This window comes from Alligator mississippiensis, chromosome 2 (assembly GCF_030867095.1).
Source record: "Alligator mississippiensis isolate rAllMis1 chromosome 2, rAllMis1, whole genome shotgun sequence".
Lineage (NCBI taxonomy): Eukaryota > Metazoa > Chordata > Crocodylia > Alligatoridae > Alligator > Alligator mississippiensis.
This window is the reverse complement of record NC_081825.1, coordinates 32,808,110-32,827,810: the sequence shown is the minus strand read 5'-3', so window position 1 is coordinate 32,827,810 and position 19,701 is coordinate 32,808,110. Positions and strand designations below refer to the sequence as shown.

Sequence of the window (19,701 nt, the reverse complement as noted above, 5' to 3'; positions counted from 1 at the left end):
AACTGACCAGTAAGAAAAGGTTTAAATAATTATATGCATACAGCTTTTAAAACAATGGCTACCTAGTAGACATAACTGTGGGAGTTTCCAGAAGGAATTTTAGCTCACTTTGAATCAAATTTCCTGTTGGGGATTTTGGGTGATGCTTAGTATCCTCTCCACAGGCTGGTAAGACTGATGGAAGTTAGGGCAAAAACAGGCCTTCAGTGGAAATCACCTATGAACTGTGGTTTCATAGATGCAATCAAGATATGAGCTCTAGCCTCATAAGACACTTTGCAATATACAACTGCTGACCAGTGTGGTGGTGAAAGGCCACTCTGTCCCAAGGGAAACTAGTGGAGGAACTATGCTTTATAATACTCAATCCTTCCTGGAGCTATCAGGCTGAATACAGACTCAGGCCTTTGGACAGTGGTATCCTGCCTTTCCCAGCTAGCTCCATAGATGGGATGAATAAAAGACTGGGGTAAGGCCCTGTTTCCTTCTAGTGCCAAATGGGGTGGGCTCAGTTGGTGGGCTTAGTTTCTTCACTTCATTAAGAACAGGAACTACAACTATTCTGCAGGATGCTGGGTGTTACATATAGAAAGGAGAAGAAGGAAGCCATCTTGTATACCTCTTGGTAAACCATCACAAGACACAGACTGGATGAAAAACTATGCACTGCGCACTCGTTGCAATATGATTTTAGTGGTACTTTGTTAAAAAATATATTTTAGCATCTGTTTCACTACATTATTTAATCATTCTATTTTCTGAATGAACAAAGCAGTTTTCAGATAGATGCAAAACCAATGCTTCCTTTAACTACAGTTAACTTGATCAAAAATGCTGGACCCCTCATGAATTTAGGTGCCTAACAATGCTAAATTCTTTCAAATTAAATGGTGGTTTTATCATGTATTCATTCATTTGATTTATATCCCAGCCTGTCCAGAAGCTCAGATGTGGACACGTTTCCTGAGAGGCAGAAACAACCACAAATTTATTTGTGATATAAGGGGTGTAGGTTGTAGCCGTGCTGGTCTGGACATAGGCGGACAAGTTTCTTTGGGTAAACGCAATACTTTTTTATTAGACCAACTCAAATAGTTGGAAGAATTCTTCTTTTCAACCTTTTTGGTACAATTACCCTTCGTAAGGCAGAGGAAACATCTGCAGATGGTCTGTGCTCTTCCTGGATAGAATAGTAAAGCAGCCAGAGGCCAGTATTTTTGCAAGAAAGCCAATCAGTTAAAATGTAAATTGGGTTGTTCAACAGGTGAGAGAGAAGGTGGGGGAAATGAACGCAGTTGTAGTCAAAGGATGTGGGGGGGAAGGGAATGAATATAACTGGTAAAAAGTGGGGGGTTTACCAGGGAAGTCAGATGTTAGGCAGGTCATGTGTCATAAATCCAATGTCTATATTTAGTCTGTGATTTTTTGTATCCAGTAGATTGATGAAGTAAAGTTCATAGGCTTATCTGTGAAAGGTGTTTTGTAAATTCCCTTTGAGGATCAGAATTGAGAGATTGAAGTATTACACCCCACAACAGAACCATCAACATTCCTGAATCTTACACCTGCACCTCTAGAAATGTAATACATCTCATCTAATGCACCAAATGCCCTGATGGAAAATATGCAGGAGAAACCAAACAACAACTGCATATCAGAACGAATGCACACCGAAAATGTATCAAAGACAAAAATATCCAATTACCTGCAGGTGCGCACTTCTCACAAGAAAACCACTCTTTCTAATCTATCAGTTCTAATCCTCAAGGGAAATTTACAAAACAACTATCACAGATGAACCTATGATTAACTTCATCAATCTACTGGATACAAAAAATCATGGACTAAATATTGACATTGGATTCATGACACATTATAACCTGCTTAACATCTGATTCCCCAAATAAATCCTCCACTTTTTACCAACTATATTCATTCCCTCCCCACCCCTTATCACAATCTCTCATCCTTTGACTACAGCTACTTTCATTCCCCTTCCTACTCCCCCACTCCTACCTGTCTCACCTACTGACCAACCCAATTTACATTTTAACTGACTGGTTTTCTTTTCTTGCACATGTACTGGCCTCTGGCTGCTTTACTAGTCCATCCAGGAAGAGCACAGACAACGTGTAGATGTTTCCCTGTCTGACGAAGGGTGAGTGTACCCGAGAGCTTGCAAAGAAGAATGTTTTCTACTATTTGAGTTAATTTGTGACACAAGACCCAGCTTCTCTAAAAATAAAAGCTTATTCCACTAACCCAATAAACCATACAATTTTGACTGTTTTTAATTCCCCTTTGAAGCCTATCATCCAGTCAGAAACTATTAATTTCAAGTGTAGTTTTAAGAAGATGTTTCAATTTTTTTCTCAAAGTTTTCCTATTAATATTGTCCACAAAAGACAGACCAAGAGATATGGGACACATCTTCACTGAATGATGCCAAAAATGCAGAGGGCAACATTGGATATTTGTCAAGTACAGCTAAAGTGGAGAGAAGAATTCAAGCACTTAAGAGCCAAAGCAGAGGTTTCCATGATCTCTGACGTGTTACTATAAACAATATAGAGTAGAAGCAAATAATATAAAATGACATGATAAATATTAAAAAGACCATGCTAATTATGTAGCACAGGATTTATAAAAGAATTGCTGTCTACCTGAAGCTTCAAACTCTCTGGCAAATTGAATATCTGTAAATTGAAAATCTGTCCAAAGTGTACTCTGAAGTCTGAGCTTATTTGCCGGGTGACAGTCCTCGAGACTTCTTTAGTGTTGAAAAGGACTTTTATAAATACTGAACGTTTCTTTACATCTTCTCGTCGTGAAACTTCTGCCCTGTGAACATGACAAAATAAATTTGGTATTAGTCTTCAGATACCTGAAGGATGAATACAAAGAAGAAAGTGAGAGACTTTCTTTTGACCACCGGGGACAGAACAAAGAGCAGTGGTCCTCTATTTCAATAAGAGACATTTAATTTGGATAGTAGGAAGTGCTTTCTGAGAGCGATTAAGCATTGGAACAGGCTACTCGGAGAGCTTGTGGAATCACCATCTTTGGAGGTCTTTAAGGTCAGTTAAGACAAACACTTGGCTGGGATGGTTTAGAAAGAGATGATATCCTGATTGAGCATGGGGGCTGAATTAGATGACCTTCTGAGGTCTATTCCAAACACAGTATTCTATGTTTTTATAATATTTCAGCAATAGAATTTGTATGCACAAAAGCTTTACCCTTTTGGTTTTAATAAGAGGAATATACAGGAAGTGATTCTTTGTGGACAAGCAAGTGTATGAAAGAGGGTACTATCTGTGAAAATCTATTGGCCACAAAGTTCATTTAGGTCTGAGGAGATACAGTAACAACACTACTTGATACAGTACTGGGTTTACAGTACTGGCAGGTGCAGAGCTGCCCAGTTTCTGCCCTTGGTTTGGTTTTCTGTCCCCACCAACATCCACAGATCTCACATACAACCATAATGCTAGATTTTGGTACAAGCAGGAAAGTAAGGGGGAGGAAAAGGTGAAAACATTATCAGAGATTTGACTCTCTGAAGACTGCCTCTACACTTCACATGGGATGGTGTGCCCTGAAGCTACAACAGCCCACGAGTGGCTGAAGTGGATGCATTCAGATGTAGGTTGTTCTTTAACTTTGAATCATGAGATAGCTCCTGTCCTGATTAACCTCTAGATACCTAGCGCAAAAGCTTGACCAAAGTAGTCTTGCAGAGGGAAGTAGAGGGGATAACAGTTCTACCTATAGTTACACCACATATACAAGGGTCTACCTAAAATTGCAGGGAGATTTACCAATTTCATGGTCATTTTGCTGTGGCCCCAACCTTTGGTGCCGATTTGAAGAAAGACATCAGGGAGAAGGGATGAAGAAGCAGAAACCATTTTATCTGCTGCCCTATCAGTTGGTGTCTTCCCCTCCTGGCAGCAGGACCACTGGCTCCAACTGGGAAGCCAGCATATTGGGCATTTTTACGTGTGTTCTGTCACAACCCAAAGTTGTGATTTTTTGTTTGTGTGCGCGCTTCGGCACTGCTAAATTATTTCCTGCCAATTTGTCGCTTTCTTTGCACCGTAGAGTTCTCTGCTGCAAGAGAGAACTCTGGTGCAGCGGGGGATTTCCCGCTGAATTGTAGCTTCTTTGCAGTGTGCATCTCTTTCTTGCATCGTAGTGATACACGTTGCAAAGAAGTTCCTGCCATTTGTATTAGGATCCGCACCATGTTATTGGCCGATTCCTAATTTAGGCACACATGGAGGCTAGCGATTGGCTTGCTAGCCGTACAAAAGGCTTGGGTAGTTTCCGTCCAAGCCGGAGGAGGGAGGACGAGAGAGATTGTGTGTGAAGATCTTCAAGCGCTGTGGACCCTCGCAGACCCGGCGCGCCTCCCCTAAGCAGGCAAGAGAGGCAATAGAACCGAGCCTACGGAGCTTTCGCTTCTCGCCTCTCCCCGTCGCCAAGCGCAATCCTAGACGTATCCCTTTCCGGTAATTTCGGACCCCGTGGAGCCTAGCAAACTCCGGGGAAAACTCATCAGACCCGCGGAGCCTGAATAACTCCGGGGAAACTTTTCGAACCCAACTTAACCGGACCCGCGGAGCCTAGCAAACTCCATGGGAGCAATCGTTTTGTCAGAGTCCTCCAATGAGGGTTCAAGCAAGAGCTGTGCCTGGAAACTTGTCCAGTCTACACCAATACCATCATCGGTGTAAGTAAATAATCTTTTCAATCAACCATTACGCCTCCGTGACTAATTCTAACTCACGTGCGCAAAACCGCACCGCGGTTCTCTCCCACCCCGCGTGCCCGGGCTGCCAGCCACAGCCCACGTGCACCGGAGACGGGTCTGGTACGACCCCGGTTCACCCCCAGCTTGCCCATGGCAGCCAGAATGGGATCGGAATCACCGCCGCACATGGCAACAAGGGCGGGATCGGGGCCTGGCTCGCACATGTTCATGACGTGGCGCTAAGCACTTTTAATTAGCGTTTCATCAAAAATTAAAAGCACCCGCACATTAAAAGCTAATTAAAAGCACCCGCACATCACAAGTATTAGTGGTGCAGTGAGCTCTGTGCTGAGAAAATGGCGGCAGTGCACTCTGAACTAAAGCACATTGAACATGTTTTAGTTAAAAGCACACTGCCACCATTTTGTCAGCATGAAGGTGCACTGTGCTACTGATATGCAAGGCTGCCAGAGTATGTCAATCTAGCCTGCTCCTACACACTAGATTTCCAGTGCATCAAAGCAGGCTCCCCACATGTGTGTAAGTGCCCTTTATTTTTATTAAAGTTTTTTTTTGTTGATTTTGCAGATTTCTCAGATTTTGCAGACAATCTGTGAAACTGCAGATTAAGTAGGTTCTTACACATATAACTTAGAGTTCAAATGACTATTGCCTGCAGCATCACCGTAGGATCTTTGCAGTTTTCACGCTACTCCCTTGGCATCTCTCAGACATGCATTTTCACTCCTATAAAAACCTGTCACAGAATTTGACTGCATGGTACAGAGGGCTGCGACGTTCCCGTGTGTGGCTTTTCCATTTTGCACCTGTAATAGCAGTACTGTTTTCTCTCTTTGGCCACAAAGAAGTCCCAAAGGATGCGACCGGATGAACATGCCCATGCGGTACGCGGTGCTGCACATGCAGGTATTCCCTGCGCTGCTAATTTGAGTGCAGAGGGGGGTTTCTGACACCAGGAGAGCCTGGTGTAAACCCCCCCGCCAAAAAAGAGTGGGTTGGCATATATGATGGCAGCATGTGCCTTCTGAAACCAGAGCCTGGCCAACCAGAGCCACACTCCAGCTGCCAGCCATCTCCCTGATGCTGGATCACCAGGGCTCCAGCCCCTGGAGGCCCCCAAGACCCCAGGTAAAGTTGCTGGGGCCAGCCCAGGTGCTGGCCCCAGCCTCCCCTACCCCACCCAGGGCAACGTACAGTGAGCCACAGCATGCATGCATGGTCGTTCCCCAGGACAAGTAGCAGCAGCACTACAGTGCCGCTATTCATCCCCAAGGAAATGCACTTTCCTCATTGTGGGGACATGACCAAGGACCCTGACCATTCTTAAAACATAAGTATGATACAAGATGTAAATCATAAACTTAATCAAACGTTATCAATTTTTAAAAAACAAGGTACTAATCGCCAGGAAAAACAGAGTGTTCAGTGCATATTTCTAGAGTTGAATGTATTAACAGTGAAACATAAATATTAAAAATGAAAACAATAGAAAATTGTGATAATGATAACATAAAATTATAAAATAAAATAACAAATTATAACATACTAATAAAAGGGTTGGTTTTGAGCAGCCTTACCGAGGACACAGCTCATTTGGGGTTACATTTCCTGTCAGGCTCAACTCAGGGATCAAGAGAGGTTCTCCAGGTTTCCTCCTGATGGTGACAGCTTTTTCTCTAACTTGCTGTTCGACATCCACCTTGTCAACCGGTTTAGGAGGCACAGGTTTTATGGGCTCCTCACCAAGCTCAGAGTCCTCTGCCATTCCTACTTCTTCTTCATCTTGATAATGTTTTTTCTTGTTTTTCTTGGTTTTCTGAACACAGAAAATTAACATTCTACTTGAAACCCCTTTAATAAAAGCATACGCTAAAACTTAGCTGATCTGACTGATACGTCTTCCTTACACGTATTAAATTGTTATTCGCATAGTATAACAAAGAGAAACAAAGCTTTCTCATTCAGGAATCTTATTCCACAGGCTTTCAAATAGTGATCCTCACTATTCATGTACCTAAACAAGAGAACTTGCTTCCACACCCCAGATAACTTACCTGAAAAATCTAAACGTCACGTTTATTCTATTTTCTCTTTTTAACATGAGCCTCACGTTCACTCTCTCTATTAGGGGTGATGAATGATTTCCAAGACCACACTTGGTTCTTTAAATACTATAATAGGTCAAGACTGTGATAATTATTATTACAATTAATCCATCTAGCATACAGGAAATAAAGCTCATATTACTAACACCACAAGCTCTAAGTAGGTCATTAAGCCAACATTTTTTTCTGCTTTAAAGGGGATCATTATTATTGATTATCATGTACATAATAGGCTGTAGTTCAGTTCTCTTTTCTCTTCTCCTAGTAATGTAATGAGTTTATATTTTTGACCTTTTAGTCTTACTGACCAAACCAGGGCTCCAATACTCCTGTTGTTATTAGAAACAGGTAAACTTAGGAACAAACAGAAGAAAACTGGCACTGTAAAATTTTTATCTGATTGGTAGACTACTACACCAGGCATCACCATGTACCTCTATCGCTCTAATAAAATAGTGTTATCATTGTAGATCAGTTAACTGATCTCATGAACCCCTCTTAGGATTACTGTTTTAGCAGAATGGTTGAGGAACATGATAGTTTCATTGAAATATTTGTTCTATATTCCTATAAATTAATTAAATTAATGCTATGATTCATACATGTTTAAAGTCAAATGGCAAAAGTATGATGATGTAGTCTAAACTTCTACATAAACAGACTATAGAATTTCTCACCCTGATTTCTGTAACTTGCCAAACAACTTGTGTAACTGTTATTGCTAACATCCTAACCTTTTGGGCTTTAATTTCACTCTGCTCTGCACTTTCAGTCGTCAATTTTCTCTTTAACCTATTCCATTCCCTTTTCCCTCATTCTATTTTGTTACCCAAATTACCTAAATATTTTTTAAAACTACAACATGTGCTAGCAAATCTCAGATAACTATTTGCTCACATAAGAAAATGCTTTGCTGAGGAATGAAGTATTTTGTTCACCTGCATCTGACTGCAAAAAGGCAAGGATTTACACAGTTGAGAACTACAGATTCTATTATAACCTAAATTTCAAACATGTACAGTCATTTCTGAAGCTAGGTGCAGCTCTTGTTAATTTCTACATGCATTCAAATGCTGCTACTGAAACAGCCATGATTTCCACTTCTCTACATCCGACCTGTAGCTCCTTCTTCTTTACTGTAACAAATTACAGTATTTTCTCACATACAACACAAACCTTGTTCCCCAAAAGCAGCCTCCCCCCAAACTGGCATAAGTGTTGTAATCAGGGAAACTCCTTTCTTCACTGGAAAAGAAGCAAGCCTATGCACACTGTGCATGCTATGCAGAAGACAAAACAGTGGAGTCCTGTTATAGGTGACTGCAGCACTGATGTCTACACAGTCAGATGGGTGGCAAACTAGCTAGATGGTCACACGCAGACAGTGGTTGTGGAAGGGCATTTTCGACTTGGAGGGATGTGGGCAGTGGAATCCCCCAGGGCTCAGTCCTGGGGCCTGTACTGTTCAACATCTTTATCAGCGATTTGGATTCATAGATGTTAGGGTCGGAAGGGACCTCAATAGATCGAGTCCGACCCCCTGCACATGCAGGAAAGAGTGCTGGGTCTAGATGACCCCAGCTAGATGAATATCCAACCTCCTCTTGAAGACCCCCAGGGTAGGGGAGAGCACCACCTCCCTTGGGAGCCTGTTCCAGACCTTGGCCACTTGAACTGTGAAGAAGTTCTTCCTAATGTCCAGTCTAAATCTGCTCTCTGCTAGCTTGTGGCCATTATTTCTTGTAACCCCCAGGGGCGCCTTGGTGAGTAAAACCTCACCAATTCCCTTCTGTGCCCCCATGATGAACTTATAGGCAGCCACAAGGTCGCCTCTCAACCTTCTCTTGCGGAGGCTGAAAAAGGTCCAGGTTCTCTAGTCTCTCCTCGTAGGGCTTGGCCTGCAAGCCCTTAACCATATGAGTGGCCCTTCTCTGGACCCTCTCCAGGTTATCCGCATCCCTCTTGAAGTGCGGTGCCCAGAATCGCACGCAGTACTCCAACTGTGGTCTGACCAGCACCCGATAGAGGGGAAGTATCACCTCTTTGGATCTATTCGTCATGCATCCGCTGATGCATGATAAAGTGCCATTAGCTTTTCTGATGGCTTCGTCACACTGCCGACTCATGTTCATCTTGGAGTCCACTAGGACTCCAAGATCCCTTTCCACTTCCGTGCCACCCAGCAGGTCATTTCCTAGGCAGTAGGTATGCTGGACATTTTTCCTCCCTAGGTGCAGCACTTTGCATTTCTCCTTGTTGAATTGCATTCTGTTGTTTTCTGCCGATTTGTCCAACCTATCCAGGTCTGTTTGCAGCTCTTTCCTGCCTTCTGGCTTGTCCACTTCTCCCCACATTTTTCTGTCATCCGCAAACTTGGACAGAGTACATTTCACTCCCTCGTCCAAGTCGCTGATGAAGACGTTAAAGAGTATCGGTCCAAGGACCAAGCCCTGCGGGACCCCACTGCCCACACCCTTCCAGGTTGATACCAACCCATCCACCACGACTCTCTGGGTGCGAACCTCTAGCCAATTCACCACCCACCGGACTGTGTAGTCATCCAAGTCACAGCCTCTTAACTTGTTCACCAGTATGGGGTGGGATACCGTATCGAAGGCCTTCCTGAAGTCTAAGTATACGACATCCACCCCTCCTCCTGTGTCCAGGCATTTCGTAACCTGGTCATAAAAAGAGACTAGATTAGTCAGGCATGATCTGCCTGCCACGAACCCGTGCTGGTTTCCCCTCAGCATGATTTGTCCTGCCGGGCTCTCGCAAATGTGAGCCTTGATCATTTTTTCAAAGACTTTGCCAAGGATGGAGGTGAGACTGACTGGCCTATAGCTGCCCGGGTCTTCCTTCCTCCCCTTCTTGAAAATGGGGACCACATTGGCCCTTTTCCAGTCCTCCGGGACTTGGCCCGTGCGCCACGAGTGTTCCAATATTCCCGCCAGTGGCTGTGCAATGACGTCGGTCAATGCCTTCAGTACCCTCGGATGGAGCTCATCCGGGCCTGCCGACTTAAACGCATCCAGTTCCTCCAAGTGACTCTGCACCATCTCAGGGTCTACGCATGGTAGTCTGGTGCCTTGCTGCTGCCTCTCTACAATCCCAGTGAGAGCCTTGTCCTGCCCCTCGCTTAGGAACACTGAGGCAAAGAACTCGTTGAGGAGTTCAGCCTTGTCCCCCCTGTCCGTCACCAATTGCTTCTGCCCATTTAGTAGGGGTCCTATTCCATCCTGGGCCTTCCTTTTACTCCCTATATATCTAAAAAACAATTTCTTGTTATCCTTTTCTTGGGATGCCATCCTCAGCTCCATGGTAGCTTTGGCCCGTCTAAGTGCCTCCCTACAAGCACGAGCAGAGGAGGTATACTCCTCTTTGGTGATCTCTCCCTGTTTCCACTTTTTATGTGCCCCCCTTTTGGCCCATAGGCTGCTCTGGATTTCTCTGGTCAGCCAAGGAAGCCTCCTGGCCCCCTTCCCTCTTTTTCCTCGCATCAGGATTGTCTCCCTTTGTGCCCAAAGGATCATTTCCTTAAGGCACAGCCACCCTTCTTGGGCTCCCATCACTTCAAAACTCCTACTCTGCAGTGCATCCTTGACTAATCGCCTGAGTTCATTGAAATCAGCTTGGCTTCCTAACTTGGCCCATACCTGGATTCTGCTCACTCCTCCTGACCCCAGTCAGCCCGTTGAACCCTGAGTGATCCCCAGACCTTGACACCCACAACCTGGTATGATAACTACTCACATTCAGTCAGAGTAACGGTCTTTCTACTGCCCTTGTAAGGATCTAGGGTCTAACCTTGCATGACAGATCATAAGTCCTCCTGGGAACAGAGTTTCCAGGAAGTGTTGCATCCCAGCGAAAAGGCAGGGTAAGGCAGCTGGCACTAGGTGATTCTTAGGGCCATTCTTCCTAGGCACTCTATTTTCCGAAGAGGACTGACTCGCAGTCAGCCACATCTCTGGAAAAACCTTTTTTCCTCATTCTGCCTTCCTACAACAAGAGAAGTGTTTTATTTGGGCAGCATATAGTATGCAATAAAATATAGTATTCTTTTTTGTTTTAAAGGTTTTTCTAACTTAGGTTTACCCTACCTATTATATTTTACATGCTACTGATCTTTTAAATCCCACCTCTGTTCCGCCAACAATAGTGGTTTATACTGCCCATAGTCAAAATGCTTTTCAAACACCTTTGAGCTTCCTCAGAGGATGCAACAGAAGAGCTATCCATGAAAATCAGCAAACTCAGTACATGGTCTTCAAAGCTTTCCCTACAGATTATTTCTGTTGTATGATCTATAAAAAAAACATAAACATGGCTAGGTTACACTGACCATATCCATCCAGCACTCACTTGTTTTCCCTATTTGTTGAATCTACTTGCTGGCTCTCATCATGACAGCTCTGACAGGTCTTTAGGTAAGATATCCTGCTTCACATTATGGAACAATTCTTCTTACATAAACTTCAGAATCTAGGCAGGGCTGTTCAACTTCCAAGTAGCCAGGGGCTGCACATTGAATGAGTCACGGGCCCTGGGAAACACACCATGGGGGCTGCATGTTCTGCAAATTCATTGGATCACCCTCCCCCACAATTTTAAAGGCTCCCAGGACCCCTAACCTTACATGTCCCCACTGCTGTGCAAGCACCACAACCTCCCCTGAAATTCTGGCTCCTGCCATCATTGCTGTATAAGTAGCATGAGCCTCCCACTCAACCCTCTCCCCAACTCAGCAGTGTCATACGGGCAGCCTAAACAATCATCCACAACCCAGGTAGCCAGCTTATCAGGCCACTGCTGGCCACGCTGCCCTGCCCCAGAGACCCTAGTTGCCAGAGAAATAGGAGCAATGGAAGAAGTAGGGGCCAGGCAAGAACCTGTGGGCAGTGTGGCGGGACAGCGCGGAGTGCTCCTGTGTTGAGCCACCCGCTTCACTGCGCCCAATCACCTTCCAGGCTCCGAGTGCCTCCCTGGGGGCGCCTCACATCTGGTCAATCCCCTTCCTGGAGCACACCCACAAGCCTGGGGATAACACCGCCACCACCCAGGTTCTGGACTCATCTTGGCCCTGTGCTCCCTGGGAAACACAGATCTAATAGTCCTTGAGGGTACCTGACCTACTGCATGAATTTGGGGTGCTTTGCTCAGTCTGAAGCACAAATAGTGCAAATAGTGGTCTCCCTTAGTCAGCTGGACCAAGGGGACTCCAAGGCATAATCTAGACCCTCTCCCAGTAAGTCTCTCATGGTAGGTACAAAGGAGAACTTTACTGGTTACAAAGAGTAGGTTTGGAATAGGGTACAGGGTAGAGCAATATAAGAGAAATCCCTTAGAGCAAACAGTGGCATGGTAGCCTTTGATTACAGATCTGTGTTACTGCAAGCTATATATCTAGTTAGAGCTTAAGTAGCTTACTCATAAGTATCATCCAAAGGCAGGTGGAGATTTCCTCTGGAGGCAAGCTGTTCATTGACCATGCATTTCAAAAGAGAGAGATAGTCCAGCTTCTCTGAGAATTTTCGTCAGGGCTCCTCCCCACCTCCTGGGCAGTCTTTAACATATATGGACCTTATGACCTCATTTACCCGATACAATGAAAGACAGCAGTTTGTTAGCTGCCAGCCAACCAATCTGAAATGCATCACTGGTTGCTGGGTAGATTGGCAGGGTCTCTAGCCCTATCCCAGTCATGATGACATTGCTTAGAACAATAAGCATTTAAGTCCCCCACCCAGGTATGTGAGGCCATTCACGTAGGCAGAGGGAGCAGGTTTCCCCCTCCCTCAGGAATGTATTCAACTCAGGTTACAACTCAGGGTTACCTGAAGCCAATGGGGCCAGGGGTGTCTGCTCTCTGCAGTCATCATCGTAACCAAACCGTAATCAGCCTGACAGCAGAGTTTGGGGAGAGACAGAGATGGCATTCTACCACAGGCTGCACATTACCCCTCATGGGCCACATCCAGCCTGTGGGCCACCAGTTGGACAACCCTTATGTAAAGGTTACTTGGATGTCTGAAGGTATATCTACAATGTGTCCCCAGCACTCCTGGGGAGAATTGCTCCTAAGCACACCCCACTTATTTGTTCCCATGTGAAAGGCCAACCTCAGAAATGAGGTGGTGAAGCCACCAAGGGCATCTCTTAATGCTGCAGGCAAAGATCTCAAAAACAGCAGAAGTGGGTCCCTAGATCATTTTCAACATATCATTGTCAGGTTTGGTATATGTGCGTGGGAAACACATGGTCACCGTATGCTTGAGAGCAACAATGCCTGGGAACACCAGGGACGTACTGTAAACATACCCTAACTGTCTTTTAAGTTTCTATTCAAGTTCTGGAAAACATTTTTTATGCAAAAAGCAGATGGATCCTCCTCCTCCTAACTGCTTTACATGACTTGGGCTTAGGTCTAGGATAGACAAAAGATGTGTTAACACTTTTTAGGAAGTCAAGAAAGTGGCATAGGACTGTACTTAAATGCCTTGTTGGTGAAATAGTTGTGTCTCTTTATGTCTATGCAATGCCTAGGACAATGCAGTAACATGACACTGCAAAGATCAAGAAGTAATAACAAACGAAATAATAACAATACCAATGTTTCTAATAATAACAGAAGGGTGTCAAACTCAGGACAGGAGGGGCAAAGGACTATGGAATGGGTGTGTGTTCCACTCCAGACCATGTGGGAAAAGAACAATTAAAAGCATTCATACTTTTCTCTTCATCTGCCTTCTTCTATTGGCAATTAAGATGATCATTAATTTGCATTTCTTGTTTGGAGAAGACATAACGGTTCTGTGATAAGCACAAAATGTTAAAAGATGTTGCAAGGTTTGGTTGAAGTCCAACTGAGCACAAGGACTCCTCCTAACCAGCATGCCTGGCGTTTCTCAAAAGCAGCATGGAGGGAAAATGGCTATGAGCTTTCCTGGGGACTCCCTGTTACTTTAAGTGGCCAACAGCCACAGGAAATCTGAGGTGCAAGAAACTGCTTAGCAGCAGCCAGAAGGGGCCAGTCTGTAGGGTACTGACAGGTTGCAGGCATGCAGTGCAGAACCAGAGGCTCAGCAGTAAGGAGATACGGCAGAGTACTTATTGAAACTCTCGTAGTACAGCAATAGTACTATAAGACTGAGTTCAGCCTGAAGAAGAGGGAAACTGCTACCACAGTTAGGCCAGCTTGCAGACTTAATAGAAGACACCTGCAGCAGGCCAAAGGAAAGCACGCGACTCCCAGGGATACAGCTTGGCGGATATATAACCCATGCTGAATCTGGGGAAGGGGACTAGCCCTACAAGCTGCCAGGGAAGGAACAATGTGTAGTGGTAACTGAGGCTGAGGGACTGCTAGGGAACCCCACTTCCCTGCTGACGGCAAGCAAGGAGCCGGGGGTCTGCCAAGAACCAAATGTGCTGGGTAGCCAGGGCGCTTCTAGTAGAGTTATAGCTGGAGGGCTTACCTTTTCATTGTAGTTATTACTAATGGACCAGACTGGGACTAGCAAGGGGAGGCAGAAGTCCTGATAGTACCAGGAAGGCATGAAGAGACTGGCAGGGCACAAGCTAGAGTTTAGCCCATGAGAGGCAGAAACCAGAGAGGGCTGCATACTGAACTTGGACTGCAAGCCTGCTGGGACTCTTAAAAACCCAGAGACCAGAGATGACCATTAGGGTTGTGCAAAATTTCTCCGGGTATTTCATTTCGATGCTGTTTTGACTCATTTTGAGCTTGAAACAGTGAAATTGAAATAAAATGAAAGGCTTTGAAACAGCCTCAAAGCGAGTTTCGAAGTTGGGCTTGTTTGCAGGGAAAAAGAAACTAACAAGAGGGAGGGTAGGAAGGACTGCTCTGATATTGACATGTGTAGCTGGCCAGTGATTGTGATTCTTCCCTGAGGTCCCTTCCAATCCCAGTGCTCTGGGGGAGCACGTCACAAGTTTTGCTTGTCAGCAGCTTGAGGTGTAGTTTCCCAGAAACCCCTATACCTATCTCCTTGAAACTTGGCAGACTTCATGGTCACAGAAGGGACTCCCATTCCTGCAAATTTTATCTGAATCAGGCAAAAAATGACAAAGTTATAGGCAGTTTCCTGCTTCCCCATTATAGCCTATGGGTGAAACATCGAAACAGTTTTGATGAAACGAAACGGAACAGTGCTTTCAAAACTAAATGAAACACTGTCCTGTCGAAATGATGAAATGGAAGTCAAAATGAAATGGCGCTGTTTTGCACAGCCCTAAACCATATACCGAACTGGGCCTGTGAGCTCACTGAGAACCCTAAAGACACAAAGGCTGAAGAAAGCTATATATTGGGGTGGAATTGAGAGCTTACTGGGACACTTAGACACAGAGGCCAGAGAGGGTCTTATACTGGACTACGGTCTAGAGCTCATTTGAACATTAATGATTAGCACCTGCAAGGCATGGGCATGGCTGGGGGGGGGGGAGCTTGGAGGCCACAAAATTGACCCATGAGGGTAATGTTGCTGGTACTCTAACCAACAGCAGACCAGAATTCGCTCTGGGGCCTGGGCAGCCTCTCTGTTTCCAAGTTAAATAATTCCAGCAAGGCATGGCTGAGGAGGTGAGACTAGGATACCAGAGTCGACTAGGAGCTACTCAGGCCACAGGGGATGCAACTACCATGCCTGGGGACATAGTCTGTTATATGCCCATTCTTGTAGCCTCCAGCACAGTTTGTAGGGAGGTCACATTGTTCCTTCAAAAGAAATAATATTTTAAGTTACACTGCCAGAAAGCTCCAGACCATATTGTGGCTGCTCCACATTGCAATTACTGCTGAGATTGCTGAAATTTACCTTTGAAAACTCTCCTCTGGGATATAGCTTCCGGGCACCACAGGGCTCTTAATGTGCATCTGAAAACAACTGTTTGCACATCTCTGAAAGAGTAAAAAGCTAACACACTATCTCATTTCCAGTTTTAAGATGTTCCTTAATGTAACTGCCTCATTTAGTATCTACCATGAGATTATAAGAGACATCCTATACCATTTTGTTCACTGCTCATAAGAAATACATTCTTTCTAATGTCTGCTGACGTCTGCTGGGACATGAAAAATGCCCACAATCAGAGAGATCTGAACTTAAAACACAGAAGAACAACATTTTTTGATCTGATTTAATGGAAGAGTTGAACTGCTGAAATGCAAGCAAATGAGCCTGAACATCAACACCAGGCAAAACAATCTACTCTAGAAATACAAAATAAACTTCTCAGGCCATATCTATCCTACCAGGGAAGGGGGCGGGGAGGGCCCTGCTGCTTCACCTGGCAGCTGTAAGGTTGGCAGACTGCTGGTATAGACACAGGTCCTCCAGCAGGAGTTCCTCTGCTACTAGATCCAAACCAGCTCCCAACACAACAGCTCCATCCACACCACCCAAAATCCTGGCAGAGATACTGGATACAGGGGGTGTAGACAATCCTTCACTTGCAGTAGTTTCAAAAGGGGAGGGAGAAACACTACTCTGGATCGCCTGCCCTCCGTTAGGTTGTAGTAGTTAACATATTTTCTCAGGGCCTTGTTACACATTAATTTAGGTGGTTCCTGGAGCTCTTAATGCCTGGATTGTCCATATATTAACACCTGAAACTAGTTTTAAGCATGCTTTAGGTGGCTTAAAGTTATGCCATTCCAGGGCAAGTATATCTCTGATCTGTGTTACCCAGCTTGTGTTTCATTAATGTGTAGTCACTTCTCAAAGATGAGCTGCCCAAGGCATCCTTCAGCATCCCAGGGGCCCAGCATCCCAGGATGCAGTGTCCCCTTCCTCACCCTCCTGTTCGGTGTGGACAAACTTTCCACCCTCTGAAATCTAACTCTACTGCTCAGGGAAGGGATTCTGGCACCAAGTCAACTCCCCTGCCTGCCCCCAGGGATATGACCTTCCCACTCCTAGGGTGCAACCCTATGCAAACAGGCTGCAGAGCATATGCAAGTTATCCAGGTTCCAGGGCACAGATGGGTCTGGGAATGGGGTCCAGTGGGGTGATAGGGGGAACAAAGTAGGAAATCAGATCAGGTCCCCAGGAGATGAGGCTTCCTTCCTAGGGCAGGGGCAGTAGCTTCCTCAAAAGTGTCTTCCCTCACTGCTCCCACCTCTCGGCCACCCCAGGAAGCATGACCAGCACTCCCACCTCCCAATCCCAAATCCAAGTTTATGAAAAAAGAAGACCAACTTTAATTTACTTCCTCTTTATTTCTTTGTATTGTATCCTTCAATGGCTGACTTCCCACATATCACTATCCATCCCCTAACCCCATTTCCTTCCCATCTCCCATTTTATTACCCACCACCATCCCATTAACTCTCTGCCTTCCAGCTTCATGTTCCTGCCCCTTCCCCCCCACCAACCCATCTTTCACACATCCCCACCTCAAGCAGGAATAGAAGCCTGACCTGGTTCACCAGCTCTCTAGTGGCAATTCAAAGCTATAGCTACTAGTCTGGCCTCAGTTTGCCAGCACTCTAGTGCAGGGGTGGGCAAAATATGGCCCGCAGACCGCATCTGGCCCACCAGACCATTCTATCCGGCCTGTGGGGCCCCTAAAACATTTTTAAAGTAATATTTATCTGCCTCTGGCTCCTGTCAAAATGACAGGAGCCAGGGGCAGTAGGGCCCAGGGGAAGCCACGGCAGGCCCCTGGAACAGTAGGGCCCACCTGGTCCCACCCCCCCCACAGCCGGAAACCCTGACTAGCAGAGGCTTCTGGCCTGGGACCATGAGGCTGCTTGTGCCTGTGCCAGAGCAGGAAATTCAGGTTAAGCATGGGGGGCAGATGAGGGCAGGGGAGGACCACAGGCAATCACCCCAGTCCTCGGGGCCAGGTCAGCTCCTGCTGGGTCTTGTGGGCAGCCGGGAGCAAGTAGGCATGGAAGCCAGCAACAGCTGGGATCCTTTCATTCAGACAGGTGAGCGCAGGGTCAGGGCTGCGCGCACTGGTCCCTGCCTAGCTACAGGGCTGCAGCGGAGGGGCTGGGAGCGAGCAGGGGCACGGGAGCTAGCGCTGGTGTCCCAGAGCCACTCCCCTCTCTCCGTGCTGGCAGAGCCCAGCCTGGCTTCATGGAGCCCAGCCAGCTGCACCCTGGGCTCCTGCTACCCTACTCTAGGCCCCGTTGGTGCTGGCCCCAGTGGACTGTTTGCTGTTGCTGGCTTCCAGCCCCACCACCCCTGCCTCATAGTACAGGCAGAGACTAGAGTGCTCACTCCCAACCTCATGTGTCCCACACTCACCTATTTGGGAGAAAGGATGAGACACCAGGCTGCCCAGGCAGGTACCTGCCTCCCTGGCAGCCTGGCCTGGGGCCAGGTGGCCATGGAGACTTGCATTGGGCCCATGGCCGCATTTGCATTCCAGCAGCTCCTGCCGCTGCCAGGAAGCCAGGGGCCCTGGGGGAAGGAACTGTCTGGCCCTGGGGGCAACACAGGGGGTGCCCGGGGCTACTGGGGGTGGCAAGAGCCAGCAGGGATGTGGCCCAGGGCGTGGGCAGCGCTGTGAGGTGGCGCAGAACTTACATCACGCAGCTGAAGCTTGGGGCAGCAATGGTGAAGCTCCCCCCCAACAGGCAGGCCCAGCAGAAGCTGCTGCCCCAGAAGGAAGGTCCGGCCCTGCCTGCTCCACAGGAGCCTGGCGGCCCACTGCCAGTTCGCCCCCTGGCCCCTAGACAGGCGGTGAGTCTTTGACAGGAGTTGGACTGGAGCTGTGGCCGCTTTTCTGCTCTGGAAGCTCCTGAAGCTGCAAGGAGTCTGAGGGCCCCGGGGAAGCTCCTGGCCAGCCCTGGGGGCAGCACGGGTCGCCTCCCGAGGCTGCTGGGGGTGGCATGACCTGGCAGGGACCCCGCCTGGGGCATAGGAAGCCCAGGGAAGCCGCAGGAGCTTCCAGAGCAGAAAAGTGGTCGTGGACCCAATCCAGATCCTGGAGCAGTCTTACCGTTCATCCTGAGGCCAGGAGGCGAGCTGCTGGCAGGCCGCAGAACCCCTGGAGAGCAGGAGGGAGAGCCAGGTCTCCCCCCCAGGGCAGCAGCACCCACTGGGGCACCCGTGGGGAGTGCAGCCAGGCTGTTGCCGTCCCAAGCCTCAGGTGCAGGATGTAACTTCTGTGCTGCCTCCCCATGCTTCCCACGCCCTGGGTCGCATCCCTGCTGAGTCGTGCCACCCCAGTGGCCTTGGGCAGTCCCCCATGATGTCCCCCAGGATGGCCAGGAGCTTCCCTAAGGCCCCTGGGCTCCTGGAAGCTGCAGGAGCTTCTGGAGCAGAAAAGTGGCCGCGGCTCCACTCCATCTCCTAGCACTGCCTCCCTGCCCATCCTGGGGCCAGGGGATGAGCTGGGCCCTTGCGGGGTGGGGGGGTCAGAACTTCCTTCCAGGGTGGTGGCACCCACCGGAGCCACCCGTGGGACAGGGCAACTGGGTCGTTCCTGCCCCAAGCCTCAGGCACAGGATGTAACTTATGCATTGCTTCCCTGCGCTTCCCACACCCCGGGCTGCTTCCCCAGCGGCTCCAGGAGCTCCCCATGCTGCCCTCTTGGCCTGACAGGCCCTTCCTCAGTGGCCCCCAGCCTCATGGCAGCACCAGGAGCTGCCAGAGTGCAAATGTGGCCGTGAGGCTTGATGCAGCAAGGGTCTGGCTGGCTCCCCCTACAGCTGGCCCCAGGGTGCGGTGCCATACCAGGGGGGAAGGCCCAAGGTCCCCTGCACACCAGGGGCCTGGAGTCCCATCGGCAGCTTGCTCCCATCCCCGGGACGGGCAGGGAGGCTCCGCCAGGAGCAGGAT

The 19,701-nt window shown here is 47.4% G+C and overlaps 1 protein-coding gene across 4 annotated transcripts in view; it reads right to left on the bottom strand.

Annotated features, from left to right (window-relative positions):
• The window catches only part of CC2D2A (coiled-coil and C2 domain containing 2A), a 141,905-nt gene that overhangs the window by 59,192 nt on the left and 63,012 nt on the right, over nucleotides 1–19,701 (bottom strand). For all 4 annotated transcript variants that reach the window (XM_059721590.1, XM_014607614.3, XM_019479844.2 and 1 more), the window contains 2 exons: nucleotides 6,355–6,593; nucleotides 2,664–2,841 (listed from right to left, as the gene is read on the bottom strand). In XM_059721590.1, the coding sequence (XP_059577573.1) occupies nucleotides 2,664–2,841; nucleotides 6,355–6,593 (417 nt within the window). The remainder of the gene's footprint in view (nucleotides 1–2,663; nucleotides 2,842–6,354; nucleotides 6,594–19,701) is intronic.